General features: G+C 39.4%; 1 protein-coding gene and 1 long non-coding RNA gene across 6 annotated transcripts in view; one reads left to right on the top strand and one right to left on the bottom strand.

The window, feature by feature from the left end:
• RASA1 (RAS p21 protein activator 1) overlaps positions 1-10,397 on the bottom strand; it is a 45,650-nt gene extending 35,253 nt beyond the window's left edge. The window contains exons 1-2 of one of the 4 annotated variants that reach the window (XM_071448643.1): positions 10,122-10,397; positions 886-1,035 (exon numbers count right to left, since the gene is read on the bottom strand). Coding sequence is in view for 2 of the 4 variants with exons in the window: in XM_071448639.1 (XP_071304740.1) it covers positions 886-1,035; positions 9,764-10,143 (530 nt within the window). In the remaining 2 variants the exon portion in view is untranslated. Of the gene's footprint in view, positions 1-885; positions 1,036-2,370; positions 2,507-9,763 lie in introns of those variants that run through there. The other 3 variants (XM_071448641.1, XM_071448639.1, XM_071448640.1) reach the window with 3 other exon arrangements.
• Positions 10,398-10,421: 24 nt separating this feature from the next.
• On the top strand, positions 10,422-21,000 carry LOC139600464 (uncharacterized). 2 transcript variants are annotated; one of them, XR_011682555.1, is made up of 5 exons: positions 10,422-10,532; positions 12,197-12,417; positions 16,644-16,778; positions 18,503-18,569; positions 20,567-21,000. It is a non-coding gene; the product is annotated as an uncharacterized lncRNA (long non-coding RNA). The 2 variants fall into 2 exon arrangements; XR_011682556.1 differs by lacking the exon at positions 10,422-10,532 and adding an exon at positions 11,254-11,383.
• The last annotated feature ends 6,645 nt before the right edge of the window (positions 21,001-27,645 follow it).

The following is a 27,645-nucleotide window of genomic DNA, read 5'->3' as shown; positions in this document are numbered from 1 at the left end:
CATAAAATGAACAAAGTAGCAAAGTACTTAAACAAAAAATTACTACACTTCAAAACTATACAATGCAGAAAACAAACAACATCAAAAATTAGTCATTTTGTTACAGTTAGTTTAGCATCCATATTAAAAGTTTAAAAATCACTTTGGAATAATCAAAGTATCTCCTGAAACGCAATTAAAAAAAATTATATCTAATGGGAAAAAGCTCACACAACCATTTCAGTAGTTAATGGATAATTTGAATTAAGCTGTTTCTCCCAAGAAGTAATGTAAACTGCATACAAAGATGAATCTTCAGATATTAAGTCCAAGCTCATAAGCATATAACACTGCAACAGAAGTCAGAAAACAACGCTCCGGACATATGCTGAAAGCTGTTTCCAGCAAATCTTTCAATTACTAAACATATAATCTATTGGTGGCTTTTGCTTTGGGCTTTTTTTTTGTTTGTTTGGGGGCTTTTTGTTTGTTTTGGGGAGTGTTTGTTTGTTTGGGGTGGATTTTTTTCCCCTCAAAATTAAGGAAGCAACCAGACGTACTAACACTTTAACTGTGATAACTACAATGATTACTATGGAACAGACACAAAACAATCTCCTTCACTGACTAATGAAACCTGCATGGTGCTTTAAGTCTATTCAAACCACTTTAGGCAAGCTTCTCTATCCAGATATTTTTGGTTTCCTCACACTTCGGTTCTTCACCCTACAAAGTAATTTTAAAGTAGCATGATTTAAAACAATCAAACACAAGTAAAAAGCTGTACAATTAAAGCATTAAGAGCCAAAAATACTGCATTATAATGCAATCATTGTTCACTTTATTTTGTTCTGAAACAAAAAGTAGATAGATCACAATATTCAAAATAAAACACTTAATTCTCACCTAAAATGATTGACATTTGTTTTACTAAGGAATGAAAGCACAAATGAACCTGGTCTCCGATCACTCTCTCGAATAAGGTAACTTCCAGGTTTTCCCGCTTGTCGAAGACGTTCTTCTGCAATTGTTCTGTCAAGTTTTCCATGATACCACCTGAAAAAGAGTAACAATGAGCATCCTTAGAACTTAAGGGTTTTGTTAACTTTCAGAAAATAGACCTGTGAAAGGAAGAAAATCTTTCAGTCAAAACCCATATAACTCCGAAACTTTGTGAATCACATTGCTACAAGTTCAAGCTCCTAGCTGACTCATTTCCAAAAACAGTATTTTTAACATAGCAGAGTTTTCCAGATAACCTACTTTTGCCAAGGAACAACCCTAAGAGGCAGAAACTCTACACATATCATAGTTTTTATCTCCTCCCTAACTTGTTTACTTTACAAAAACAGAAACTGAGGTGACTGACCTAGCTTGGAATTACTATATTTTAAGCCTACAAAGATGTCAGTTCAGGCTCAGTATTCCAAAAGCACAAATGGAGAAGTGAATTCTTTCAGACTGTTCCTCAGTGATGCTGCTGCAGCAGCAAAGCCAGTAAAGAACTGGACAGCAGTCACGAGGCCACCATCCAGCCCCAAAATCAACTTTCCTAATCACAATGTGCACTCTCTCAATCAAAAGTGAGTGCTGATACATGGCAATCACAGACTGCAAAATATGACAAAGGAAATCTTTAATCTACTGCTGCCATTCAAGCAATCACCTTTCTTAGTTTATTTATACAGCCTTTGTCAGAACACTTATTCTACTTCAAATGATCAAGAATAACTTTTTCTTTTTTCAAGAAAGTAGTGATAGAGAGCAGTTTTCAAAGACAGCCATTGTTCTCATTACCTTTACCAAGCAACAGCACGGTTCAGAGCTATATATTGCAATAATTCATTAGCTCCTCCACCTAATTTTGCTTGATTAAACCATTAATTTTTACACTCAGAAACTGTCAGCTTCAAAACAGCCAGTGTTTTACACAATTAAAATCCTTCACCACTTCAGATCACATACCATTTAGTTCTAACACTTCAGACTGTTTCATAAGATTCACAAACATGCAATTTAGAAGATATGTAAATGATCTTTTGAACCAATATATGCAAAAATATGAAATATTTCACAGCATACAGCTTCAAAATTTTAAAAAATTAAAAGTTGAGCTGTTGATAAAATCTTAACAAAAGCAATTTTTTTCTATGAAATGGAAAAAAACCTTTGAGAGCTTTTATCAGAACAAAACCTTGATAAACCAAACCAAAAAACACCATTTCACCAGTAGGAGCAGCACAAGCATAAATAGTGTTTAACCTGACAAAACTAGGTGCTTGCTCGTATTGCTCCCCTTTGCTTCTCTTCCTCACCCTGATCAAAACAAGCTAAACCAGTAGAAGCACTGTTGTGTCTGTACAACATTTAAAACTTGCAACTGCTGCAGACCTAGTTAAATTAGCAAGAGCCTGTGTCATTCCATTCCAGAGCAAAGCAGCTTCATTCATGAACAGAAATCTGTCGTTCAGAGACCGTCACAAAGTGGTCACGCCTTCCCGAGGAAGAGGGTCTTTTAGGAAATGAAGCAAAACAAAGACAGCTGATTATCAAGTAAGTAAGATTAAATATTCTGTGTGTCAGTGTGCCCAGCACAGCTGAAACCTGAGTGAGTGTGCTCCCAACATGTCGCAACTGGGCATTGCTTTCCTGGACAGACTGACTTTCATGAAGTATATAACTCCTCAAAGACCCAAGAAACTTCCCTGATGAAGAAACCAACATTCCATTTCATGAAATCTATTCTAGACTAATAACAGATTCATTGAGCTTTTATTTTTTCCTATTTATTACACACTTAAGGAAAATAATTCTATTGAGAGACACATTGCATTAAAATGCCAAATTTAAAGAAAGGCACAATTTCAAAATGAAGAAGTGGGAGTCTCAATAAGAATGTAAATTACACAAAAAAAATTTACAGACTAAATAGAAAGGCAGGAGCAGATGCAAATAAAAGAATTTTTCTGTAAAGGACCAGGATTTCTAACAACAACAGCACAAATTTAGGTGCCCCAATTCTCAGTCCAGGAGCTTCAAACAAAAAAGACACCCTCCTTCCTGGTGATGGCAATATATATATATTGGTATATGCCACATCCTCTAACACTGAACAGGCTATATTTTGTCCCATTCAACACTTTTATATCAAGTGTACCAGGAGACATTTATTACCTGGTAAAACATTTAAGGAAAAGTTTGGTTTTGGAAATAAAAATATTAAGTTAACTTCTGAGTGCAATTAAATTCAGTGTCACTGAGCCTACATATAAAATGTTAACTTCTGATGCAAAAAACCACTGTATTTTACAGCTCACTCTGCATCAATGTAATGTACCAAATTACTGTATGGTACTAGCCACAGAAATAAGTATTAACACTAAATTTAATACAAACAACAGTTAAAGAAGTCAATATTGAGCAATGACATGAGAAAACAGTTCAAGTGATATCCTCAGGAAAGCTCTGTAGATTTTACATATCTTTAAAAAAATAGGATACACACTGAAGTGCAAACTTGTATAATACCTTTAGAGTATGCAAAACAGTTGTCAAGAAATAACTGCATTTTTTCAAAGCGCAGTTTCATCAATCCATAAAAACAGTTTATTCACATAATATATAAACTAGGAGCACTGAAAGACATCACTGTCAGAATCAATGTCTTATAACCCATCCTGCTATCACCAGTTTTCAGTATTATAGAAAGATACATTCTGCAACTTCCCGTCATAATCTTCAAGGACTTTGATAGCAAACAGCAAACATTGTTTTACAAAACTGCAGTACTCAATCTCATTTAAGGGTATTGACTAATCTAATGAGCACTAATGAAAGATTTTAACATCTCTTACGCTGCTTAACAAAGGAAGATCCATCCAATAGTCAGCTCTATCCAAAGAAAGTAGAACAGAAATGAGTAAACTACAGAGTTAGCCATACTCCTAATTTCATCAGAGAATAGAACACAGAACACTCTGAAGGAAATAAACAGGCTACCATCATTTCTGAAATGAAATAAAGTGACCCCCAGATCCTTTGGTTTTAAGCTCCAATCAGGTAGTTGAGTGAAGCCTGAGTATTTCGGCAAAAACACATCACAGGAAACCACCTCTCCCTCTGAGTTTTCTACGTCAAGATTTACAACTTAAATATTTTGCAATCAAAAAAATTTCAAATTTATTGTTTTCAGTCCAAAGCGATGCCAACCACAGAGATTCTTAATGGATGCAAAAGGAATTGCTATGTGTGGTGCACTATAAGTCTCATGAAATGAATTAAAGTTTGGATGTGAAGGTATCACATGAAAAACCTGCCTAGCTTATCATAAATCAGTTGCCAAATGACTGTGACTTACAAGTGCTTACACTCAAAATTCTAACTCACTACTACTTAGATGTACATCCTCTATCATTGCCAAAGACAAGGTCCCTATAATTTCTCATCAGTCACCTCTGCTTGTTTGCCTGATCCTACCTAGGAACACTTCTGTATTTCTAAAATTACCTCTGCATTTTTTTAAATGCTGACAATTCACTCCTTTCATTGTCTTTTGAGCAAACATAACTCAATGACACTTTGAATCACAGCTAGTACTCTAACAATGCAGTTACTGTTATAACATGCATTGAAAGAGAGTAAGTAGCCTTGCAAGCATATGTTATAAAATTATTCAACTATAAAATGTCCTATCAATTATAGATTGTAATTAAGGTGTTTTTTTCTGTCACTACCTGTTATAACTTGTCTGCTTTAAGAAACTTGTGTAATTGTTCTTTATTTTGTTTCTAAGAGAATACCAGTAAAAGGCTTCCATGTTTCAGAAAACTGTCAAAACTGTGCATGAAAATACTCCCATCTGCCAGTTTATTTCAAAAACAACATGTTCAGAACTCCAACTCTATCTATGACAGTTTAAATACAACATGCAGACAAAACAAAGATACAATATTACAAAGAGCTTCTATATCCACACATGCAACATACAGGTGCGCAGAAGAATGGTGCCTATACCACCGCCACACTGAGTGGCTGACAACCATATGTCAAGTCATGAACCTCATGGAATGAGCTGCACTGCAGTCAGAGCTGTGACCTCTGGTCCACACACAAACAAGAGATCCCTATATTTTCCCATGCTCCATGGAAGATGCTGGGTAGTCACACCAGCCCCGTTAGGCCCAGCCAACCCTTTCTACTGTCAGGAGGAATGCATTTAGCAAGTTTGCAGTATAGCTGAACAGCTTCTGGCCCTCAACACCACAAGACCCATGCAAGGAACAAGCCATTCACAAAAAGGCAGTAGATGGTGAATTTACTATATGGAAGGAGGCAGCTGGTATTACGTGTAGAAGCATGTCACACTGTACAACCAAATCTTTATTTACATATTTCCTTTTTACATGTGGGAAAAGCACGTGTGAAGTTTTGCCACACAGGCACACTGCTGGCTTTGTTCACATCCTCACGCCCACATGCTTCTCTGCAGAGCTGCTTTACAGCTGTTTAGCCCCACCACGTGCTTAGGGTTACTACTCCCTAGTGCCAGAGCTCTGTGTTTCCTTTGTCTAACTACACAAGCTCTCCCGCAGCCCAATTCTCCAGCCTGTCCACATCACTCTGGATGTCAGCACAACTACCTGATGTTTCAGCTTCTCCTCTTTCAATTTTGCATTATCTGTGAACTTGCTAAGGGTGCATGCACTCTATCTAAGCAGGTCACAGTACTGGGCCATGAAGGCACCCTAGGCAATAACCCCAGTAATTTGCTTCTATCTGGACTTTGAGCTGCTGATCATCATGCTCTGTTCCTAGTCATTCAACCAGTTTTCAATGCACCTCATGTCCTTTAACCTAACCAATACTCTGTCAGTCTGTCTGCAAGAAGACTACGGAAGACAGTGTCAAAAGCCTTACTAAAGTTATGGAAAACTCTCTCCCTTTCTCCCCCAAGTCAATGACTACATCACAGAAGGCTCTTAGGTTGGTTAAGCACAATTTTCCTATTATAAATCCATGCTGATTACTCCTCACCACCTTCAGCACTAAATATGATTAAAAGATAATAACATTTAAATATATTAGATATTAAATATATTACAATTTAATAACAGAAACCTTTTTCTGCTGTATCACTAACAAGACTGATAGAGCAGGTATTTTATATAAAAATAAAAACTATTAAAGACCACTTTCAGTCTTTAAATAGTGCATAAAAGTAAATAAAGCAGGTCAAGTGTATAAACTCTGTCAAGCTCTGAACATTTTACTAGTACTGACCATACTCTGGAGGGACACTGAGGAATCAACCCTGCAATACTTATGCGCAGCACAAAGACTATGTTAAAACAAGATGCCTTCTCCTCTCTTCCACTATGCCTACCAGCAAGACATATTACAAGATGCTTATTTTTCTGGGGAGAAAGATATGAAAGAAACTGGGAAACTACTATGGGAATTTTACAATTTTATGCTTGAACCAAAATATGGAGTCCTATTCTGAAGAGACCTAAGCCCTCACTAGAAAATTTGTGTTCGTCTTCCCTTCACAACCACAGAACATATAGACAAAAAAAGCTTGAAAAAACACAGTACAGTATTACACTTCTCAATCGGGTAGGCTAGTAAATGAACTGCCAAAGTCCCACACTGGTATTATGGGACTCAATCAATGACACAAAACAAAAACTAAATAAAGAGCATGTAAAGAGATTCTAATTACAGTTCAAACAAAATTACATTATCTAATGTTAACTAGAAATACTGACTAAACTACTGAAAAATCATCCTCAAACTTCTGGCTTCAAATGCTGTCCTACTTTTGGTTTTATTTATCTGAAGTTTTCATTTACTTATGAACTAACACACTCAGTTTACTTACTGCTTCACTTCCTGTGGCAGGTTAGGTACAATGTTGTTTCACTGTGTTTAACCACTCATTTAAGACTACTTCTAACACCACACATCCAGCTGGAAGCAGCCCAGAATGCACTACCCACTGACTTTTGAAAAATAAGGTGTTGTCTTCCATGCACAACAGGAACTAATGAAGAAAATCATTATCTAATAAAGACAATATTCTATGCTAACTACATTAACTGCTAAACAAAGAAACCTCACACACTAAAATCTATTGACATCACATTTAATTTTCTTTATACAGGTACCTAACTGAACACACCAACATTATTTCCTGATAATTTATAGTGCAACAGATTCATTCATTAGTCTGGAAAAAGGCCTTCTGCAATTATTCAGAAAAAAAAAATCATGAGTTACTGAAACAAATGCAGAACTCTCAGCTTGCCACCTCAAATACTCATGTGAAGATACTAGAACTTCACTGTATGATGAGGAAAATGGTCTACTTTAATGCAATCCATTCTTATTCAGTATTTCTCTATCTGTCTTCATCTTCAGTTTTTTCTTATTATGTTGCCTGAACAAACTCCAACAGTGACTGTAAGAATATATGTGCTTTGGGCAAGATTTGTTTTAACCAAACAGTATTTTGACAGTCTATTTCATTTTGTGTGGTTGATCACTTTCAGATTTCAACTGATTTCCATTTCAAACTGATAAGCACTGCTCAAAAAATACTATATGAAAATGCCAGTTTTGCTGCAATACTGGAATGGCTCCTGCCACATTAATGCAATGCTAGGACAGAAAATAATTTTGTACACTAAGATTTTAAATCAAATACGTTAAAAAATCAGCATTCATTCATTCATTAAATCCAAAGGCATTTCCTTATGCTATTTGAGCCTCTGTCACTGAGGTCTGCAAATGGGGCAGAAAGCAAGGGAAAAGATGACCTAAACAAACACAGAGTTGCCTTTATTCCCTAGTATCCTGTGCATCTCACCCGGCATTAAGCTGCAACATAAGCACACCACTGCTGTGCTCCATAAAAATGCAAACACACACGCACACACGGAATAGACAAGCCTCAAATGAGCTTCACTCCAGATCAAAGATTGAAAAATCAACCCTACTGGGAGATTCTGAGTTTGTGAATAAAGAGAAGGTCTTATATGCTAGTATCCTGCCACAGCTTGAATATTAAAGAATACACACTAGAAGAAGATATATTCCCCAGATCTTCCTGAGCAAACCATATTTACAACACCATCATGGGAAGTGCAGAACCTGCAGGTGCTTCATTTCCCATCTCTTTGTATTAGTTACTACGAAAGCAAGAATAACAACTTTACACTATTTCAAAGCATACTCATGTTTAAAAAAGCATTTGTAACATCTTTACAGCCTAAAAATTGGAAGACTAGGAACTCATATTGTGTCTGGTTTGTGTTTGAGCTTTTTTGTTTGCTTTGGGCTTGTTTTTTTAATCTGCAAAACAAGCTCAGAGAAGCTTGTTATAGAGGCTATTATAATTTTATGTCCTACTTAAAATGACAATGGCTCCTGAAATCGTAAGAGTATGTAACATAATGCCAAGGTTAACTCTGTTAGTCAAGTTATGACAGAATATAAAGAACGAACCCAAAATTTCACACAGATTATTAGTTAACTTTCTGACCTATCTACATATGTCTCTTTAAATACGACTGTATGCTATTCCCGAAATTATCCTCTATACACAAGAACTACAAAAACAACATATTTATAGAAATTATACTAATGAAAAAATGTAAGCCTCTGAAACCATTTCATTTTGGGGAGAATATGATAAGGATATGGAAGAAAATGTTTATTTTCTATTCTAACACACACCTTGGGAGTGCTTTGAGTAAACCTGCAGATTTTCTATAGTGAAATCCAAAGGTTGTAATAAGAGTATTTACTAATTACATGGACTCTATGTAACATTATCTGATCTTATATTTCACACAACTTAAACAAAGAACTAGTCTGCCTCTAGTGGAAGATTCCTTCTAGTACCAGCACTAAAGGAATCCAAATTAAACTGATCTACGGATAAATACAGTAAAATTTAATTATAAGTTTACAGTTTATTCCAAATGTCTCCTCTCTCCAAGCATAACCTTTATGAAAACAACTTTAAATTGGCTGAGCAGCAAGGCAGTTAAAACATTTATAAAAATATCCCTCTGTTAACACTTTTAAAATTGGAAATTATTTTAATTCCTTTTAAATCCATGACTCAAGACTGCCTGGATTTTTAAAAAGATCCAACAAGTGGGCATTACTTTGGCTGTTTCTATATGAAATGGAAAATATAAGTTATCTTCTTTTTTTTTTTAACAGAAAGCAATGCAACACAAAATGATGACATGGTAAATTAGATCTTTTATGCCATGGATGTTTTTTTCTTACTCTATTTACAGAAATTAAGTTTATGACTCTACCGTGAAGGGGCTACCAGTGACTGGAAACGTCTCCCCAACAGGTAGTTTAAACGATAATCGGAATAACTCACTCTTCCTGGCAGCCTCTCCAGTACTGCTATGAAAACTTGCAAAAAACTAATTCAGCCGCCTTTTTCCCGTGAGCTGATCCCACTCAGTACCGGAGGACCAGCTCCCTGTGAAGGGGAAGGAGTCCGACCTCCCTGCTGCCGCCGTTCACTCTCCCGTCTTGCGGGTAGGCTGCGCTCCACAGACCCCGGGCAGTGTCCCCCTGAAGCAAACTTCCCGCTGGAACGGAACCGGAGGAGGGAGGGAAGGTGAAGAGGTGGGACGCAAAACTTCTGCGAGACTGCCAGCCGAGTTTGATACACTGTCTCCCGGCTAGAGGTGGGGGCCCGGCGGCGCGGTACCCACTCCCCACAAGGATTGAGGCGGGGGCGGTGGGTACTCACTGATTGGTGGGGGGCGCGTTGAGCGGAATGGCCACCTCCTCTTCCTCGTACTCCGGCCCGTCCAGTGAGTCTCCCTCGTCCACTGTCCCCAGCCCCCCGGCCAACGCGGGGGGGGGCGGCAGCGGGGGGAAGCCGGGATCGGCAGCCCCAGCGGCCGCTGGAAGGGCTGGCCCCGCGCCCAGCTCCAGTAGCCCCAGAACTGAGCACAAATCCGGCCCGCCTGGGGGGCCGCTGCCGACCAGGAAGGGGCCTTGCGGCTCAGGCGCCCGACCGCGGCACAAGGCGGGGCAGTGCCCCAGCTCCCCGGCCGCGGCGGTTCCCGCCGTCCCTGCCACAACGCCCGAGCCGCCCTCCTCACCCGTGGCCTCGGCCGCCATCATGTTGAACCTCACCGGCAGCTTTACGCCGGGGAGGAGGCGACAAAGGGGCTCCGGGCCCCTGCCCCCACCGCGCCCCCCCCCGACCCGGCAGGCAGTGAACCGGGACGCGGCTGTAAACTTCCCGGCAGAGACGGGCCGGGAACAATGCCCGGCTGGGCGGGGGCTGGACCGCTCTACAGGGCCCTGCGCGGCTGCCTCGGCCCGCGGCCGCCCCAGGGAAGCGCCGCCCGCCCGGGGAGCTCCGCGCTTGCGCGGCACCTCTGCGCTTGCGCGAGCGTCGGGGCCCAGCCGGGCTGTACGGGACGGCGGGCGTGGGTGGGGGCAGTTGTGCGGGCCGGGGAGACAGGTTTCGTTCCGCGGCCGAGGGGCTGGCAACGTGCGGGAGTAGGGTAAGATTCACTAGTTCAACACAACATGAGCACTGTAACTCTGAACCCGTATGGTCCAGCGTCAGATCCAGATGCCTTTTGAACACCTCCAGGGATGATGACTTCATTACCTCCCTCGGCAAAGTGTTCCAATGCTTGACCACCCTAACAGTGAAGAGGCGCTATTGAGTGTCTTCCAATCAGCTTATTCTGAATGATTCTGTGTAATCTGAATCTCCTTTATCTCGGTTTGAAGCCGTTTTACCTGGTCCTGCCCTTGCAGATACAGTAGAAGAGACCAGTCCCCACCTCACTACACCCTCCCTTCAAGTATTTATAGAACAAGTGGAAATGGTTTTGTCAAGGGAGTATTACACTGGATGTTAGTAAAAAATATTTCACTGAAAGGGTCGTCAAGCACTGGAACAGAGTCCTGGGGCAACAGTGGACTTGCCATCTTTGAAAGTATTCAAAAACCATGTGGATATGGTGCATGAGGACATGGTTTCATAGTGGACCTGTCAGTGTTAGGTTGATGGTTAGAGTTGATGATCTTGGTGGTATTTTCCAGCCTTAATGATTCTGATTCAACTCTAAAAATAAGTTTTAAAAATACATCCTGGTGGTGATGTTTACCTTGTAAGAACTGTGACTCTGTGTCTACTTTACTCTGTACTTCCCTGAAACTGTTCTTTTGTCATGTTACTTAAGCTTGCAAGCTCTCAATCCCACCTTATGCAAACCTATACCTACCTTCACCATCAACCATTTTTCTCCCTAAAGTGGATTATTTGGTACATCAGCTTCAATTCACACCTAAATACCTCTGGGATCAAGAAGACGTCATGTGATTGCCATTACCAGGCAGTACAGTATGTAGATATCTTTAGATTTTGTTTTTTCCTCCCAGTGTTAAAAGAGCTTACAAATAGCAGCACATTTACGCTTGCATGTTTCTCTACAGTTCTCAAAAGGCATCTAAACATTCAGGTTTTCAAAGCTTTGCATTACCTTGAAGTATTAAGTATTAGGCAACTAAAACAAACTATTGCTCCCACTTTCACAGCTCTCAAGCTCTGTTTATCTGCTGAAATTGTTTCATATCTTTCCTTCTGAGGGCAAACTCTGCTTCCAACTTACACTACTATGACATGTGGAATTATGCTGGTTTTGTGCCCAGGGTCACAGTGAAAAGAGAAGCTGGCTTTAGCCTTCAGTCTATATCATTGTAATATACTCATTTACTGCTGGTTTCCTGCTTTAAGAAATTGTAGTTTCAAGGAATATTGTAGGCTGCTCTCTCTGTGGCTTTCTCTTTACTGCTTCTTGCTTTCTTCACAGATTTCTAAACAAAATAATTTTAACCTTGTCACTGCAGCAGTAGCAATAAGCCAAAATATAGAAATACAGTCTAAATATTTTAAAGATTCCCTTTATGAGGAAAGCTTTTCCAAGTGCCTGCCAGGGCAGCAGCATGTGCGTGGGGGCATGGGGATTGGAAGGACAGCTGTGCTAAAAAATTCACTCAGGAGGGGGTAATTGTCTACTGCACTCTTTCAGGAGGTTTATTTTGGTGAGAAGTTTTAAATTTTAAAAGGATTCTGCGGAGAAAGAGCTCCTAGTAATATCAGCTGAGCTGTTACCTCTGTGTGCACTCGACACACCTTTTCTGTTCACTTTTGCAGGCAAAGCTGCCGTCCTGAGTTAGTTGGTGCTGGACGTTCTACACATCAACTTGTGTCATTTCTTAAGCCTTGGAAGTTGACTGCCTCTTTAGAATCATGAAATATCTCAGATTGGAAGTGTTCTATAAGGATTGAGTCCAACTCCCTGCTCCTCTCAGGACTACTCAAAACTACAGCTACAAGCCTTTTTTATAAATTGATGTTTTTGGATGATAGGGCAAGTGTAATAATATTTTTCTTGATATTTTTTGAGCTTCTGCAAATATGTCTATTCTGAAATCCCTGGTATAATTTACACTAGGATAGTCAGTCCTTCATCCCTGCTGTGTCAGAATGGTGTCAGGCTAGATTCCCTGAAAAGTACATTTGCATGTTCCCTAGTTTGAGCTAATATAATAGTACATATTTTGAGAACAGTGGCAGGGGGGAGGTGTTCCAGGCAGATGTATGCCTGATTAGGAGCTCAGGTGTTCAGGCTGGGTTTGTCACTGATTTGTATGACATTGGGCAAGTAATTTGAGCAAAGTTATTCTTTCTCCATCAGTAAAGTAACAAGCTATTTCACACATATGTCAGAGAATCAATTAGGGTATTTTACAAAATTTGAAAGCTGGTAAACACCCTAATTATTAGGGTGAAAAGCCACATAAAGTGGCTTTCAGTTATTAAAAGGGAAGGTATTACTTTTATAGTATATACAAATACCACAAAACATTCCCTTTCACTCCTTATTTCCTGCCTCTCTCTATTTGCTTGAGCACAGTTTCTGCCTTTCTAAAGTTTTATCCCATTTCAGAAATTGATAGCAGCAGAGGAATTTTCAGGCTTTCTGTCATAGGACGGAGTGATAAGAAAGCAGTTTTCCTGTAATGAAGAACCTGGAATGCCCCAACTATTCCAGTTCTTCCTCTTGTACTCCCACAGGTATAAAATAAACGGTTACAGAGAGTGTTGCTTCTCCCTACCTGCATAGCTGTTATGCTACATATATTGCTTTTCTGCTTTTCATACACTTGCCATGCTAGCAAGGAAGTTGTGGGTGCATGGGGGCTGGGAGGAGACACAACCAGGACAGGTGACCCCAACTGTCTAGAAGGGTATTCCAGACCATGTGACATCATGCTAAACATATAGAGATAGAGAAGACAAATGAAAACATTCGGAGTGATAACGTTTTTTTTTCCCAAGTGCCCGTTACATGTGATGGGGGCCCTCTCTCCTGGAGATGGCTGAACAACTGCATTCCCTTGGGAAGCAGTGGATTGATTCCTTGTTTTGCCTGTGGGCATGGGTTTTGCTTTCCCTCTTAAACTGTCTGTATCTCAGCCCATGAGTTTTCTGGCTTTTACCATTTCAATCCTCTCCCCAGTCCTACTGGTGGGCAGTAAGCAAGCAGCTGCCTGGGGCTCGGCTTCTGGCAGGGTTTTTAAACTATGACACCTCTTTAACTGTAGTAGTATACAAAAAAGTGCTACATGATTGCTCTATCAGTCTTTCTTAGTCGCTGTGATCCTTTTATTAAAATTCCATATTATTGTCTATGTTTAAATGCAAGAGAAACCTTACTATTTATACTTACCTGTATTTATAATGTATGCCTTCACAGAAAGCATGTTTGCGTTCTCCCATGAGCCTGTATATACTGACTCCAAATACAGATACACCGAACAATTATGTTACGTTTTAAGAAACACTAAAATCATCCTCATCTTTGGAAGCTGATTTGTTAGTTACTGAGTTTTTGCCGTAGAAAGAAATTAAAAACTTGGTTGCAAAGGATAGCTTTTTTTTTTCAATTTTAAACATGAAAATATTTGCATGTAATAATTTCCGCGCTTTGTTAATTGCATCTAACTTCCATAAAGGTTCTCAGTAATGATGGAGCTTAGATTTCTACATTATATCTCTGGCTGTTGATGGACAGAAGTTACATGTTGACAGACATCTTAGTATTTCTGCAGCTGCTTAGGTATCCTTGGGGTAGTGCTTATACAGCAGCTAGGGAAAGGAAAAAAAAGGTGAAAAGAATGAACAAACAGGAAAATATAATTATACTCTTAATACCTACAGAACTTCCTCTGAGAAGAGTAATGTAACCTGCACAGGATAAACCCAGCTGTTGAATGGAGGACTGTCTTTCATTACAAATTTGGCTAATTTTTTTTGCTATTTACTTGAAACTTTTTGAATAAACGATTAATAACACCGTTGAGGAATGCATCATTCTCACTCATTTCAATAAAATAATTTCTCAGTTTGTGGTTATTAGTTCCAATGGCTTAATATAAAACATCTACCTATATTTTTTTATTTAAATAAAGGATATTTCTGTCAGGCATAGCTAGATGTATAACATATAAAAATCAACAAAATTCTTTAATGCATGTATTAATCATATTCTTGATGTTCTACATAACTGTCCATTTGTCAGCTATTATGCCATTGAACAAAGGCACTATTTTTCACTGAAAACCTCAGTAACTTTTTTTTGTTATGCTTATCTTCCAGAAAAATGCCACTGTGTCTCACTGATGAGAGAATTAGTTGGTTTTGTATTCAAAGTTTTCTCTCCCATTTAGATCGAAAGGCAACTGTAAAGGTTTAACATTTGCCCATGAAAGACCACAGCTTTATGTGTTTGTCTATATTTTACATTTACTATAGTACTGGGTCATCACTTAAGCATTTCTTTGTTCAATAAAATCTAGTACTATAGAAAAGGGAGAGATTTGTTCAGGCATATACTTTGGAATATAACTGATTGCTAATCTAACAATATAGGAATTTTTCTTTCCATTTTTTGTCTTTCATGGGTTTGGTTTGATGTATCTCATTACTTTTTAAAGAAAGAGCAAAAAGAAGTAGAAAAGCAGGTCCTCTCTCCTCTCTTGAAGTTATTATGCGGATAACATGTTCTTTCCTAAGTACATATTTCAACCTTGAGTTTTGTTTTACAATTTTGAAATATCAGTTCCTACAAATAGTAAATCTAGTCATTCTGAGTGAAATATATCCAGCTTTTAATAAATGCAAGGGAAAACCTAATGTTTCTAATGAAATACAGAGAGAACTTAGTTGTCTGACTGTTTTGGGAGATTACCCTGAAAAGGAAAGAGCTGTCAAGGGAATAAAAAATGCCTAAGTACTGTAGCATTAAAGGAGGTTGTATTTATTCTGTTTGTAAGACTAATCCTGTAGTTTCTTGTATTTAGAGCTATGTGTTTATAAGTCATTATAAATACTTTCATATAAATACATTATAAACATTAAAGCTTTTCTTTATTTCAAATGTTACCAGCAGATTTTACAAATCTGAGCAGAATGCTGCAATGTATTTTTCATGTATAAAATCCCAGAAGGGGTAGGGAAGAAACTCTGTAATGTATTTAATAATACCAACCTCATATAGTATATACACACACAAATGCACACACCCTGCCCCCAAAAAGAAATTTAAAAGTTTGGACCATTGTAGCCATGATATTTTGTGAAAAATCCTTTCCTCAGGATTTTTTCTCCTGAGAAGCTGAAAGGCCTCAGGAGCAAAATGTAAACAGTGGTTATCTGCTGATGTGGAATGCAACAACAGGTGGATCTGTGATTGGTCTCATGTGGTTGTTGCTAATTAATGGCCAATCACAGTCAGCTGGCTCGGACTCTGTCCAAGACACAAGCTTTTGTTATTCATTCCTTCTTTTTCTATTCTTAGCTAGCCTTCTGATGAAATCCTTTCTTCTATTCTTTTAGTATAGTTTTAATATAATACATATCATAAAATAATAAATCAAGCCTTCTGAAACATGGAGTCAGATCCTCACCTCTTCCCTCTTCCTTAGACCCCTGTGAACACTGTCACGGACAATTACTCCAAATTCTGCCATTTTACCATTTTATTACTCTTGGGTGCTTACTTTAGCAACCTTACTGAAGGTTACCGTCTAATCCAACGGGACTTCTAGCAGAGCTGCTTTCCAGCTGGGTGGTCCCAGTATACACTGATGCCTGGGCTTGTTGTTCCCAGCTTCAGGAGTTTGCATTTCTTGAACTAGACAATCTTTATGTCAACCCATTTCTCCATCCCTCTGGATGACAGCACAAACCTCTGGCATATCACCCACTCCTTCTAGTATCTGCCTGTCCACACATTGTAATATCAGCAGAAAATTGAGGGTGCACTTTCCATCACCAACCAGTTTGCAAATATTTAAACTCGTGTCATGTGATTTGAAGGTAGGAGAGCACTGAATTAATGAGTTACTACCTGTTCTTATAAGAGATCAGGCATAAAAATAGAGTCATATAAGAATAATAACAAGTGGTTGGTTTGACAAGATGTTTGTATGTAAAATTGTTGATGTACAAATTTTACAAAGAATGAAATATTTTACAAATGTCTGATGTACAAAATTGTATAATAATGTTACCTTACTATGGTCTTCCTTCACAGTCCAATGATAGTGAGAGCCTGACTTTTCTTCTCCAAGTCTATGTGCAAAAGAGAACTCAGCAAGTCCTCCATCTAATTTGAAACTGTAAGCTTAAACATTTGAAACCCACCAGGCTAGAGATGCAACAGGACAAGGTAAACTCTGTTCCATTACTGTATCCATTGATCCTGGCTTTCTCTTAAGCAAAAATGGTTAGGGGGAAGAATTATCTCTCATCAAAAGAGTTTGGCACTTCTTTTTTAAAGCCAGAAATTTCTGACTTTGAGGGCCAGTGCCAAACAAACAAGGGAAGATATAATGTCTCTGTTGCAGGAGAACTAAGAATAGATTAAATTTAAAGGGTTTTTCTCCCACTCCTGTAATGGCAGTATTGAGAAGGGTGTTAAGTACTTTGTGCTTATATTTAGGCAACCATAGGTAATTTCATTAGAGCCCTGAGTACAAGTACAGTGAAGTATCATGCAACAGTTGATATCTTTTCCCCCAATACTGAATTAACCAGTGGAGCAGTGGCCGGATGATAAAGATGCGCAGGCTATGGAAACAATGTCCAGCCAACCTCCAGCCAATCGAGCACTGCCCAGGCGTGAGACCCAGGCCCTGTGCTCAAGCGATGTTGTGCTTCAGGGCAGATGGCCGCGGGTATAAACTCCAAAGCCGCAGGGCGCTGAAGAAAGGGCGACTCAGATCTTCGAGGGGTAGAAGGTTTTATTGGAAGGGGTGTTGGTGGGTCGGGGAGCTGAAGTCTGAGCCCTGAGGCAGGGAAAAACCTCAGGTTTTATAGGGAATAAGCGGGGTTGGGAACAACAAATCAGAAGAGGGGTACAAAAGATACATTGAAGATTGACAACAGCAAACAACCAACGGGAGACAGTTGCGGGTGGGGCCCTGGCCCCTGAACCAATCACCCAACACCCCAGCCAGAAGCTTCTGGAAAAAGAGGCAGGGGTGCTGGATGACAGGCAGGCGGCCAGGGGAGGGGAACAAACAAGATACATTGGGGTAACCAGGACAACGTGGGAGGGGTACAGGGATTGACACTTGCTGGAAACTTCGGGCAGAACCATTTAACACAACAATGGGGGAAAACTGAACAAACATAGAACAAACCACAACAAACCAGTTCCTTTTTAAAAGTAATTCAGAATAGCTGAGTCAGTAAGGGTCTGTCTCAGAGTGCTATTTCCACCATGTTGCTGTTTTTGTGGTTTGCCTAACTTATGAGCTATCTACACTAGCTTTCTTCAGTTTTATATCCATGCCCTTATCATCTCCCTTATCAGAGGAAAAAAAGTAGCTAAAATTTTGAAACAAAAGACCATAAAATCACAGAATAGTTAGGTTTGGAAGGGATCTCTGCAGATCCAACCCCTCTGCCAAGGCAAGGCAATGGTGGGTTTTGAATATCTCCAGAGACTCTACATCTTTATTGGGCAGCCTGTCCCAGTGCTCTGCCACCCGCATGGTAAAGAAGTTCTTCCTTATGTTGAGATGAGACTTCTTGGATTTTATTTTATCGCCATTATTCCTCATCCTGTTGCTGGGCATCACTGAAAAGGGTCTGGCACCTTCCAGAGGAAGTCTGGCACATGACTTCAGGATGTTTATGTGCATTAACAAGATTCCCTCTCAGTTTTCTCTTCTATAGACTAAACAGGCTCAGGTCCTACAATCTCTCCCCATGAGACATACTTCAGACCCCTCATCATCTTTGTGGTGGCCCATCTGGACCCTCTCCAGTAATTCCTTGTCTTTCTTGTACTCTGGAGATCAGAAGTGAACATAATATTCAGGATGTGACCAAACTCAATATAACATATTATGAATTATTCTCTTCCCCTGTGCCTCCACCCCCCAGTATTGTTATCTGGCTTTCTCACCAATGATTTGTGAGGAGGAGGCTGTTCTCTACGACAAGAGTAAAGGTAATCTTAAATCATCCAAGAAACCTACTGAGCAAATCAGCTAGCATAATTTCATTTTAAATAGATTTAATTAGCACTACTAGTAAAACTTCTTCACTACTGACAACATAATCATCATGACTATCATCATCATCTCATCATCGTTATTAATAACTATAGAATAAATTATCAATAATAATAATAATAGAAACAAAAAATTGCATATGCCTTAGTAGTAGCAAACTGCTTTTAATTTCCTCCAGTAACCTTTCTCTTCCTTCTCCTATCATGTATTCAGTGTCTTCACTGTCTTTATTATATCAAAGGCCCAAAACAATTAAACAAACAAGTAGTGCAACCTTTGAATTCTCTCTCTATATTACTTCCTGCCCTACCTTCCATTTAGGTATATAACTTTTCTTCTAGGAGAGCGTTTTGCACTTTCTTACCTAACACAGCTGCTTAATATCCAATCCTTATCTCGTGTTTTACTTAAACATTTGCCCATCTACCAGTTAACAGGTGTTAAAGTTGTTTCCTTTCTCTTTGTTATTTCAGTTTGTATATTATATTGTATATTTGTATAATTATATTGCCATATTTTCTGTGCAAGATAACATTGCAAGAGAACATTTTTGAAAGCATAACTCCCCAATAGTTACAGTATTACCTTAAATTTTTTAGCCTTAAGTTATAAGAAGTGTAAGTATAGACTCTGTGCCATTGAGGCACATATCCCATGACCATGCCCTCATTTTAAGACAGATTCAGGACAGGTAAACTGTGGCTAAACCTAGAAACTTGAATCAAGAACTGGAAATGAAATAGACTTCTGAAGGCAGCAGAAGGTGGTGCAGTGCATCAAAGAGTGAAAGGGTAATTAATTCCACTGTGAAACAAACATGTTAGATCTCCATAAGTAAATGATTCTCCACAAATAGTACTGTATGCGTTAACACAAGCAGTTAAACTTAGGCACAGTACCTCTGCTGAAAATCTGTGGAAGCAATTTCCAGAGGTTCTTCAAAACAAATTCCAGGAACAATCCCAAAGAGTTAAATACAGCAGCTCATTTGTTTGTGAAGCACAATGGGACTTATTGCACTCTGTTTACTTCATTTATGCTTTTACTCGCAATCCTCAAATGTAGAAACAGTACACCAAAGGAAAAAGTACAAAGAGCTGATACAGCTGCTGTACAACGAAAACATATTTCAAACTCTATTAATGGCATTCAGAGAGAAGAAAAAACCCAGTTTATGTAGAATTTGATTATGTTGAGTAAAAATAATCTCAGTGATAACTTCCTGAAATTAACAGAATGCTTTTCTTTTTTTTCCTTATTTTTCTTTTGTTTTCCCCATTTTTTTTTCTTTGCTTTTTTCTTTTTTCCCCTTTTTTTCTTTTCTTTTTTTTTTTTTGGAGGGGGGGTGAAGGAATATTTTATATTTTTTATATTTTATATAAATATAAAAATATTTTTTTCTATTTTACTAAATACCAAATCTCTCTGTGTGGTACACTGTAAAGTCTGGGTTTTTTTATAAATGTAAGTTATGGCACTCATATTTAGACTTTCCTCTGAATTTGCTTTAATAATGGGACCAAATATAACACACAAACTAAAAAATTAATTTAATTGTTCCCCTTCTTGCCACTGTCAGGTCAAGATCTGTAAGACTAACATGTTCCTGGTCCTATTTATATATTTATTTTTAATTATCTATTATCTGAGATTTTTTTGTTACAGTTAATGAGTTAGAGCTTGAAGCCTGAATAATTTGTTCTCAGTTTATTTAGGGTTTCTGAAACAGAAAAGATAAGGAAGAACAAAGAAATAATTTCTTCCTGCCACTTGTGCTGAAATGAAGTTAGTTTACCCTTTCTTCTTGTATGAAATATTCTTGAAGTACTGCTTTTTTTTTTTTTGTATTTTGTTATTCCAGGACTGTGTAATGCACCCCTCCCCACTTTTTCTCTCATATACTTCAGTGATGGTATTTTTTTCTTTGTTCCAGATGAAAGAAAGTTTTGCTGCTTTTTTCAAATCCTGGAGAGCTGGACAGCTGCCAGAGTTTTCATCAGATACCTTAAGCTCTAATTACTCTCAGCTCATATGGAGTTTCAGTTCACCTATGTCATAGGAAACAAATATTTTACTAACAAGCCTTTAAGCTTTTATAAATACATGACATCAGTAATCAATAGCGTGTCCTGAGCTACTTTTTGTGTGTTTTGAGTGCATAGTTAAAAACATTCAAGCCCTTAGATATATCCAGAGGCTGTGTAAAAAAAGTACAATAACCGGTGGTTTGATTTCTCCATTTTACAGACATAGTATTTTGCATCAGTGTTCAAGACCAGTGGGATGAGGTTAGGAGCAACCTGGTCTACTGGAAGATGTCCATGCCCTGTCATAAATAGCTACAACTAAATAAAATGAGTCCCACTCTGTGTGTGTGTGTGTATTCATACAAGTATATGTCCATCTTTCATCATATATCTTTGAGCACCACCATATCTAACAGACCTTGAAGGGAAGTCCTTTTGTTTGAATCTTGGAAACTGTGTTAGCATCTTTCAGTAGGGCAGTTCTTTATCTGATTCATGTCAGAGCTCCTATTTCAGTGTTTTGTATATACATGAAATTATGGACTGATTTGGGTTGGAAGGGTCCTTACAGATCCTCCAGTTCACCCACCTGCCATGAGATAACTTCCACTAGACCATGTTGCTCTAAGCCCTGTCCAGCCTGGTCTTCAACACTTCAAAGGACGGGGCAGACACAGCTTTTCTTGGCAACCTATGCCAGTGTGTTAACACTCTCACAGGGAAGAACTTTGTCCTAATATTTGATGCAAACCTACACCCTGTCAGTTTAATGCAAACTTCAAGCTAGCATCCCATTCAGCTTCTGATTTCCCATACAGCAGCTACTTCAGACAGTTGTAAGTGAAGGATGATCTCTGTCCTCACCACCCTTCCAAGGCATTTCTGGGAGACCACCTATGCTGGCAGTCTCCTTTTATTTATGCTTTTTTGGGTTTTGCAAAAAGATGCATTAATTTCTTTTTATTGTTTTTACCCATTCATAAGGGCATTAGCACTCAGAGAGATTGTCTGTGAACAACAGCAGTTGTAAGCATGAGCTTGTTGTGATCCACACATCTATCACTTATGAATTAAGAAGAAGAAATAATAAGTAAATCAGGTTTTATGAAAAGAATCTAATAATATATTATATATTTTTTTATCAAAAGAATCTCTGCAGATTGAACCACTATGTGCATGATGTCACCTCTCTTTATGATGAGAATGAACCAACTGCTCTAGACCATTCCTGATTTCTTTCAAAACTGAAATCATGCTCTTTTAGTCTCCAGCTAGTGGAAAGGTGTCAGGTGCAGTAGTGCTATGTGACTTTCACTTTTAAGCCACTATTTAATTAATTACTTTGTAATTACTCTTGCCTATTTGTATTTGTTCAAAGCAACTGATTTCATTTATAGTAAAAAAATCTATGGCCTTCATATACTTAATTTTTATGCAACAGAGTTCTCGTGGTTGATGTTTCTCTGGTGGCTTTCATTCAGCTGTTTCTATTTACATATTTTAAATCATCAATATTCAAATGCACAGTGTATGTTAGAAGACTTAAAAGTATACCATTAGTTTAAAACTTGCAAGATAACCCGCAGAACTACTTGCATCAGAGTGGCCAGAGTAAGATTCCCATAAACTAGTTGTGAGCAGTGTCCAGGTTTTGTTCATGCCATGTGCTACACCAGAATGTGCAACTTTCACATATATATGACTTTTGCACCCTTATGTTCTCTGAAGGAAAGATCGTAATCACAGATGTATTTATAATATAAGTATACAGATGATATTGTAATTAAATGACAGAAAAGATAAGACTGTTATCCGGTCCATTGCAGTTGGGGGAATTCTTTATAAAATCAATAGAGGTTCAAAAGGACCTCCAGTGTGTCATGAGATAGATGTTAAAGAGGGGGTGAATCATCCTTTGGAGATTATTTAGTGACAATATGGGGCACCACTGTAATGTAAACTAAGTCAACTTCTAGATTGCTCTAATATGAACTTCATTTGTTTTCATTCAGAAGCACTAAACCACTTATTGCCAAGATGTGTTGATGATAGGAAAGGAGAAAAAGCAACTTTTTTTAAAAAAAGTATTAATTAGGATTTTATAACTCCAACAAAATGCAGAAAAAGGAAATATGTACATTGACTTCAGTAGGCTTTGAATCTTGTCTTCAGATTTTATCAAGGGAGTTCAGCATTTGCATAGATGTATTGACACTGTCAAGTACTAGCACTCACTATACAAGATTTGTGAATGCTTCTTCTCATCAGATCATCTGTCTCTGAGGCTTTATGTTTTAGACTTTGTGAGATTGGTTGAACAGAGGAATGTCATATTCCAGCAAAAGAGGAAATGTTCCTCTGGGTGAAGCTGAATAAAATCATGTCTGTTAGTCACTGAGGACCTGTCTGTGTACAGTACAGTAATAAATGTAAAGCAAGTAATCCTTCATTTGCTCATTTTGTAAAGACATAGAAATACTTATATTTTAAAAAGAACCAAAGCCAAGAAGCAGACACTAACATCCCTTAGGTATGCAGCCTGGTTTCTTAAGATCTGTTTCATCTTCTTCTAAAATGAAAGTGTTTTTCTTTGCTCCAAGCCTGACACACAGCCTTGTATACCTTTTAGTAATGCTGTTAGATTCAGCCTCTCATACTCAGTGTCTTTCACAATGTAGAATTATGGTATGAATTAAATTTTATTTATTTCATACTTACTGGAAATAAGTACACACCTAGTGGAAGGTTTCCCTTACCATGACATATGGTTTGGAACAAAATCATCTTTAAGGTCCCTTCAACCCAACCTATTCTATTAAATCTGACCTTGTATCCTTGCATATTTGTAGGATATATGCATAACTCTTTGCTTCTTCAGCCTGGGTGACTCTTCAGCACCATAACTATCTGCTAGTCCTGTAGACCATGTGGATTATTTTTTTTCTGTAGAAGAATCAATAATATTTCTAGACTAGCTCTAATATAATACAGTAAAAAAAAAAAAAAAAAGCTGAACCAACAACCAAAAGATTCTTTCTTCTCTGTGATGCTATTCTTATTGTAAATTTGGTTTATCAATACTTTACCACTCAACCAAACTCTGAGTTATATAAGAGATTTATTTGGATAAGGACTTTGGGATAGTTGTGGTTTTGGATTTTTTTTTGGTTTTTGTTTTTTTTTTTAGGATGGCAAGTAAACCGCATTTGGCTTACTATAGCAGTGCTTTTGGGACTGGCTGCAAGATGTTTTGGCTGTCATTGCTCCTTACAATCTGGGTTTTGGGTTCTGCTTTCAAAACAAGATATGAAGCCTTCAGTTGGAATGTAGCAGACATTCATGTGGCTATATATTCACATTGATACTGATTTACAATACTGTTTATTTTACAAGACTGGCAGAAAGCAACACCTTGGCATTTAAATACCCTGCCTGCATGCAGCTCTGACAAAACAAGTTACATATTCATTCGACCTTTCCCCCCCCCCCCCCCCCCCCCCCCCCCTTTCAAATGCAAGTATCTCTGGAATCATCTTCTGTAATCAAGTAGGGAAGAAATTCTACAAGCTCATTGGATGGTGCTTGACCTTTTGGGCATTTTCTTCACTCTGAAGTGTTATTTAGCAGTTATTGAGATTAAGTTCTCTTTCTTTAGGCACCCCTTGCTTTCCTAATATTTCAGTAACCATTTCTTCTCAGGCTTTGGCTTCCACTATTTATTCATTAACCTCAAAAAAATCTGCCTCTTGTAGTGATTTTGCTGATACAACATTTGTCCTCTATGGATCCCTCTGAAGGGACTCGTCAAGCTATCGAAGTCACCAACTAAAAGTAAATTCTTTTGGTTAACTTGATCTTATTCTTCTAAAGGGCATTACTTTCCACATCTTAACATTTTTTAGTGTAAGAGCTCTGCCAGTCTTTATCTTCCTCCCTTATATTTATTTACTTAGTGTAGTCTGGACCATATTTAGCAAAACAAATTAGTGAAATAATTGGGAGACTCAAATGCTACCCTCTGCTTTTCTACATGATTTTGGAGTGTGGCCCGCCTGGTTATCTCCTCGTCTTCTAGGAGGGAGCTGTTGGTAGTGGATGTCAAGTTTGCCTGTTTGACTACCCAGCACTCTAGGTGGCCCAATTCACCTAGAGCTTTGGCTGCTGCTACCCATGGATAGAACAGGGATACAGCGATTTGCTTTGACTTGGCCCAATGAAAGATTTCTGCATCACAGTTTGGGTCCAAATTGTCTACACTTCTCTTATGAATTTTGCTGACCGAATTGTTCTTTTGAGTCCACTTGCCAATCACGGTTTGGTTGGGTGCCAACAGGGACAACCGCCCAATGGTACATGGCCCTCCTAAAAGCCGAGAAGGGATTCCTGCCCATGCCCAATCCCCACATATTAAAAACAAACCTTTGGGGAGGTTCTTGGGATGTGAATGGTCTGGATTGTCTGCTGCAACATGGCTTAAAACCTTACACCACCTTTTGGCAGTGAATTCCTCTGGAAACTTTAATGTTGTTAAAAGTTCTGGTTTTGGAACGTGGGATAAAGAAGAAGTGTATGCGGTATGGTGCAGGGGAGGAGCCCAACAGCTCTAACTCTTGAGGCTCCTGAGCAGCTCTGGGTAGCTTTGGCAGCCACTCCTCTATGGGGTTTTTAATCATTACAGCTCGCTGGTGATGGGTATTGTGAGGTTGTGTGTGATTTGGTTTGGGATTTGGGTGAGGTATAGGCGTATCTAACTTGTCAGTGAACTCTCCAGCTTGCAATGGAATCCCTACCAGGCAGGTAGACATTGGGTCTTTTGCTGCTGCTGTGGACAGGCATATATTTTCCTGTTGGAGCGTCTGTGCCAGGGTCACCCAGATGTTTTGACGTGGCTGAGGAACGATCCATGTAGCTGTGAGTCTGTTCAGCGTGAACAGGATGACAACTTGGACAGAGCTCATTGTGAGGTTAGGTAGGAGGTAGATTGTCTGTTCTACAAAGGAAAACAAACTTTTTTTTTTTTTAAAAGAACACATAAAAGTTCATGGGTCTGCTGGAATGCAGCTAACTCTCTTAGGAAGATTCTTCCTTCTTTTTCCGGCAGCGTCTTTTCTTGGAAGCGACAGCTGCTCGCTTCTTATCCCCATCTGCTGGAGCTGGATTTTGGGGACAAAAGGCTTTACCCACTTTTGGGGTATCCATTGAGGTCCTGAGGGGGTGGATACACATGCGTAACCACACCCCCAGGTGACGAGCTCATAAGGACGCTTGGTTTCCCAAGTTTCTGGGTCCTTAATGAGAACTGGTGGACGTTGTGACAACTTAAACCGATTGTTATTATTGAAATGACGTATTACTGGAGGGTTCATGTTTTCAAATGAACAATTCAGAAATTTGATGGTAAACAAGGCTTTGCAGAGCTTTTGTTGTGGAGTCATCCATGCTTCAGAATTGCCCTGCCTAGCCAGGACATCTTTGAGTGTGTGGTGGGCATGCTCAATCACAGCTTGACCTGTGGGGGAGTGGGGGATGCCTGTCTTATGCTCCACTCCCCACTGCTGGACATACTCTAGGAGTTCCTTGGAGGCATACGCTGGGTTATTGTCGGTCTTAATCTCCCTAGGGACCCCCAATACTAAAAAGGCTTGCAGCAAGTGTTGTTTAGCATGCACAGCCCTTTCCCCTGCATGGGCAGAGGCATAAACCGCACCTGAGTATGTGTCTATGCTGACATGTACGTATTTCACAGGTACCGAAACTGGGAATGTGTGTGATATCTGTCTGCCACACTTCGCAACTCCCAAGGCCTCAGGGGTTAACCCCAACACCCAGGGATGGTACTGCCTGAAGCTGGCATTGGTGGCCACAATGGCTCGAGCCTGACTTTGTGTTAGCTGAAACTGATGGATTAGACCTGGAACATTTTGGTGGTATTGTTGGTGACTTAGCTTTGCCTGTTGAAAGATGTCTGGAAGGCGTGCCATTTCTGCTGGAGCAGCAAGGGAATCTGCTTTGCAATTACCTTCTGTGATTTCGCCTGGCAAATCGGTGTGTGACCTCACATGCATCACATAGAAAGGGTGCTCCTGCTGCGAAACCAATGAATTAGTTTTGAGAGCAACCTGTGGAGATGCCCATCCTTGATGTCTTTGAGAACTGCCTGCTCCACCCTGGACACTACTCCGGCCACATAGGCTGAATTGGTAACCAAATTAATTGGCTCCGAAAACTTCTCAAAGGCTCTCACAACTGCGGCCAGTTCAGCGATCTGGGGCAACCCCTCCACAAACTCAACATCAGCTTCCCAATGCTGGGTCTGGGGATTTCTCCAAGTCACCACCAACTTGTGGGATGCTCCAGACGCATCAGTGAACACTGTAAGCGCCTTGAGTGGCCTACGACTCCTTTTCTCAGGAGCAAGGAGGTGGAATTCCTCGTTGAACAGCTAGTGTGACAGGGCCTGGACTGATACGTGTCCACTGTAGCTGTCCAAGGTTAGCTGGAGACTGACATTGCTCTGGAGCAGGTCGTTGAACCTCTTTTTGGTCAACCTCTTGGGAGAGCTCTTTCCCTCCTTAGTAAGGTGGACTGGAAGGTGAATACACTGAAAGTCACAACCGGCCAGCTCACACAATCTTAACCTGGCCTTCCAGATCAGCTGAGCTATTAGCTCCTGTGGCTGTGTGATGGTTTTGGATCGCTGATAGGAGAGGAAAACCCACTCTATGATTAGAAGTGGATCCTTTTGTACTTCAAACCACTGGAATATCAACCCGTGTATGTGTGGTAACTTCCCCAAAACAATGAATTCAAAAGGCAGCTCAGGCTTGTAACAATAAGCCTGCCTCTCAGCCAAAGCCTTCTGCACTTTTTGGAGGGCAGTTTTTGCCTCTGGGGTCAGTTCCCTGGGAGAGGCTAGCTCTCTCTCTCCCTTCAGTAAATTGAGAAGAGAAGCTAGGTCCTTGTTGGTGAGACCCAGCCAAGGCCT

The sequence above is a fragment of the Agelaius tricolor genome, unplaced genomic scaffold (genome assembly GCF_023055355.1).
Source record: "Agelaius tricolor isolate 1412-34295 unplaced genomic scaffold, bAgeTri1.0.p SCAF_27, whole genome shotgun sequence".
Classification (NCBI taxonomy): domain Eukaryota; kingdom Metazoa; phylum Chordata; class Aves; order Passeriformes; family Icteridae; genus Agelaius; species Agelaius tricolor.
The sequence above is the reverse complement of the archived record's forward strand: the minus strand, read 5'-3'. Positions and strand labels throughout refer to the sequence as shown.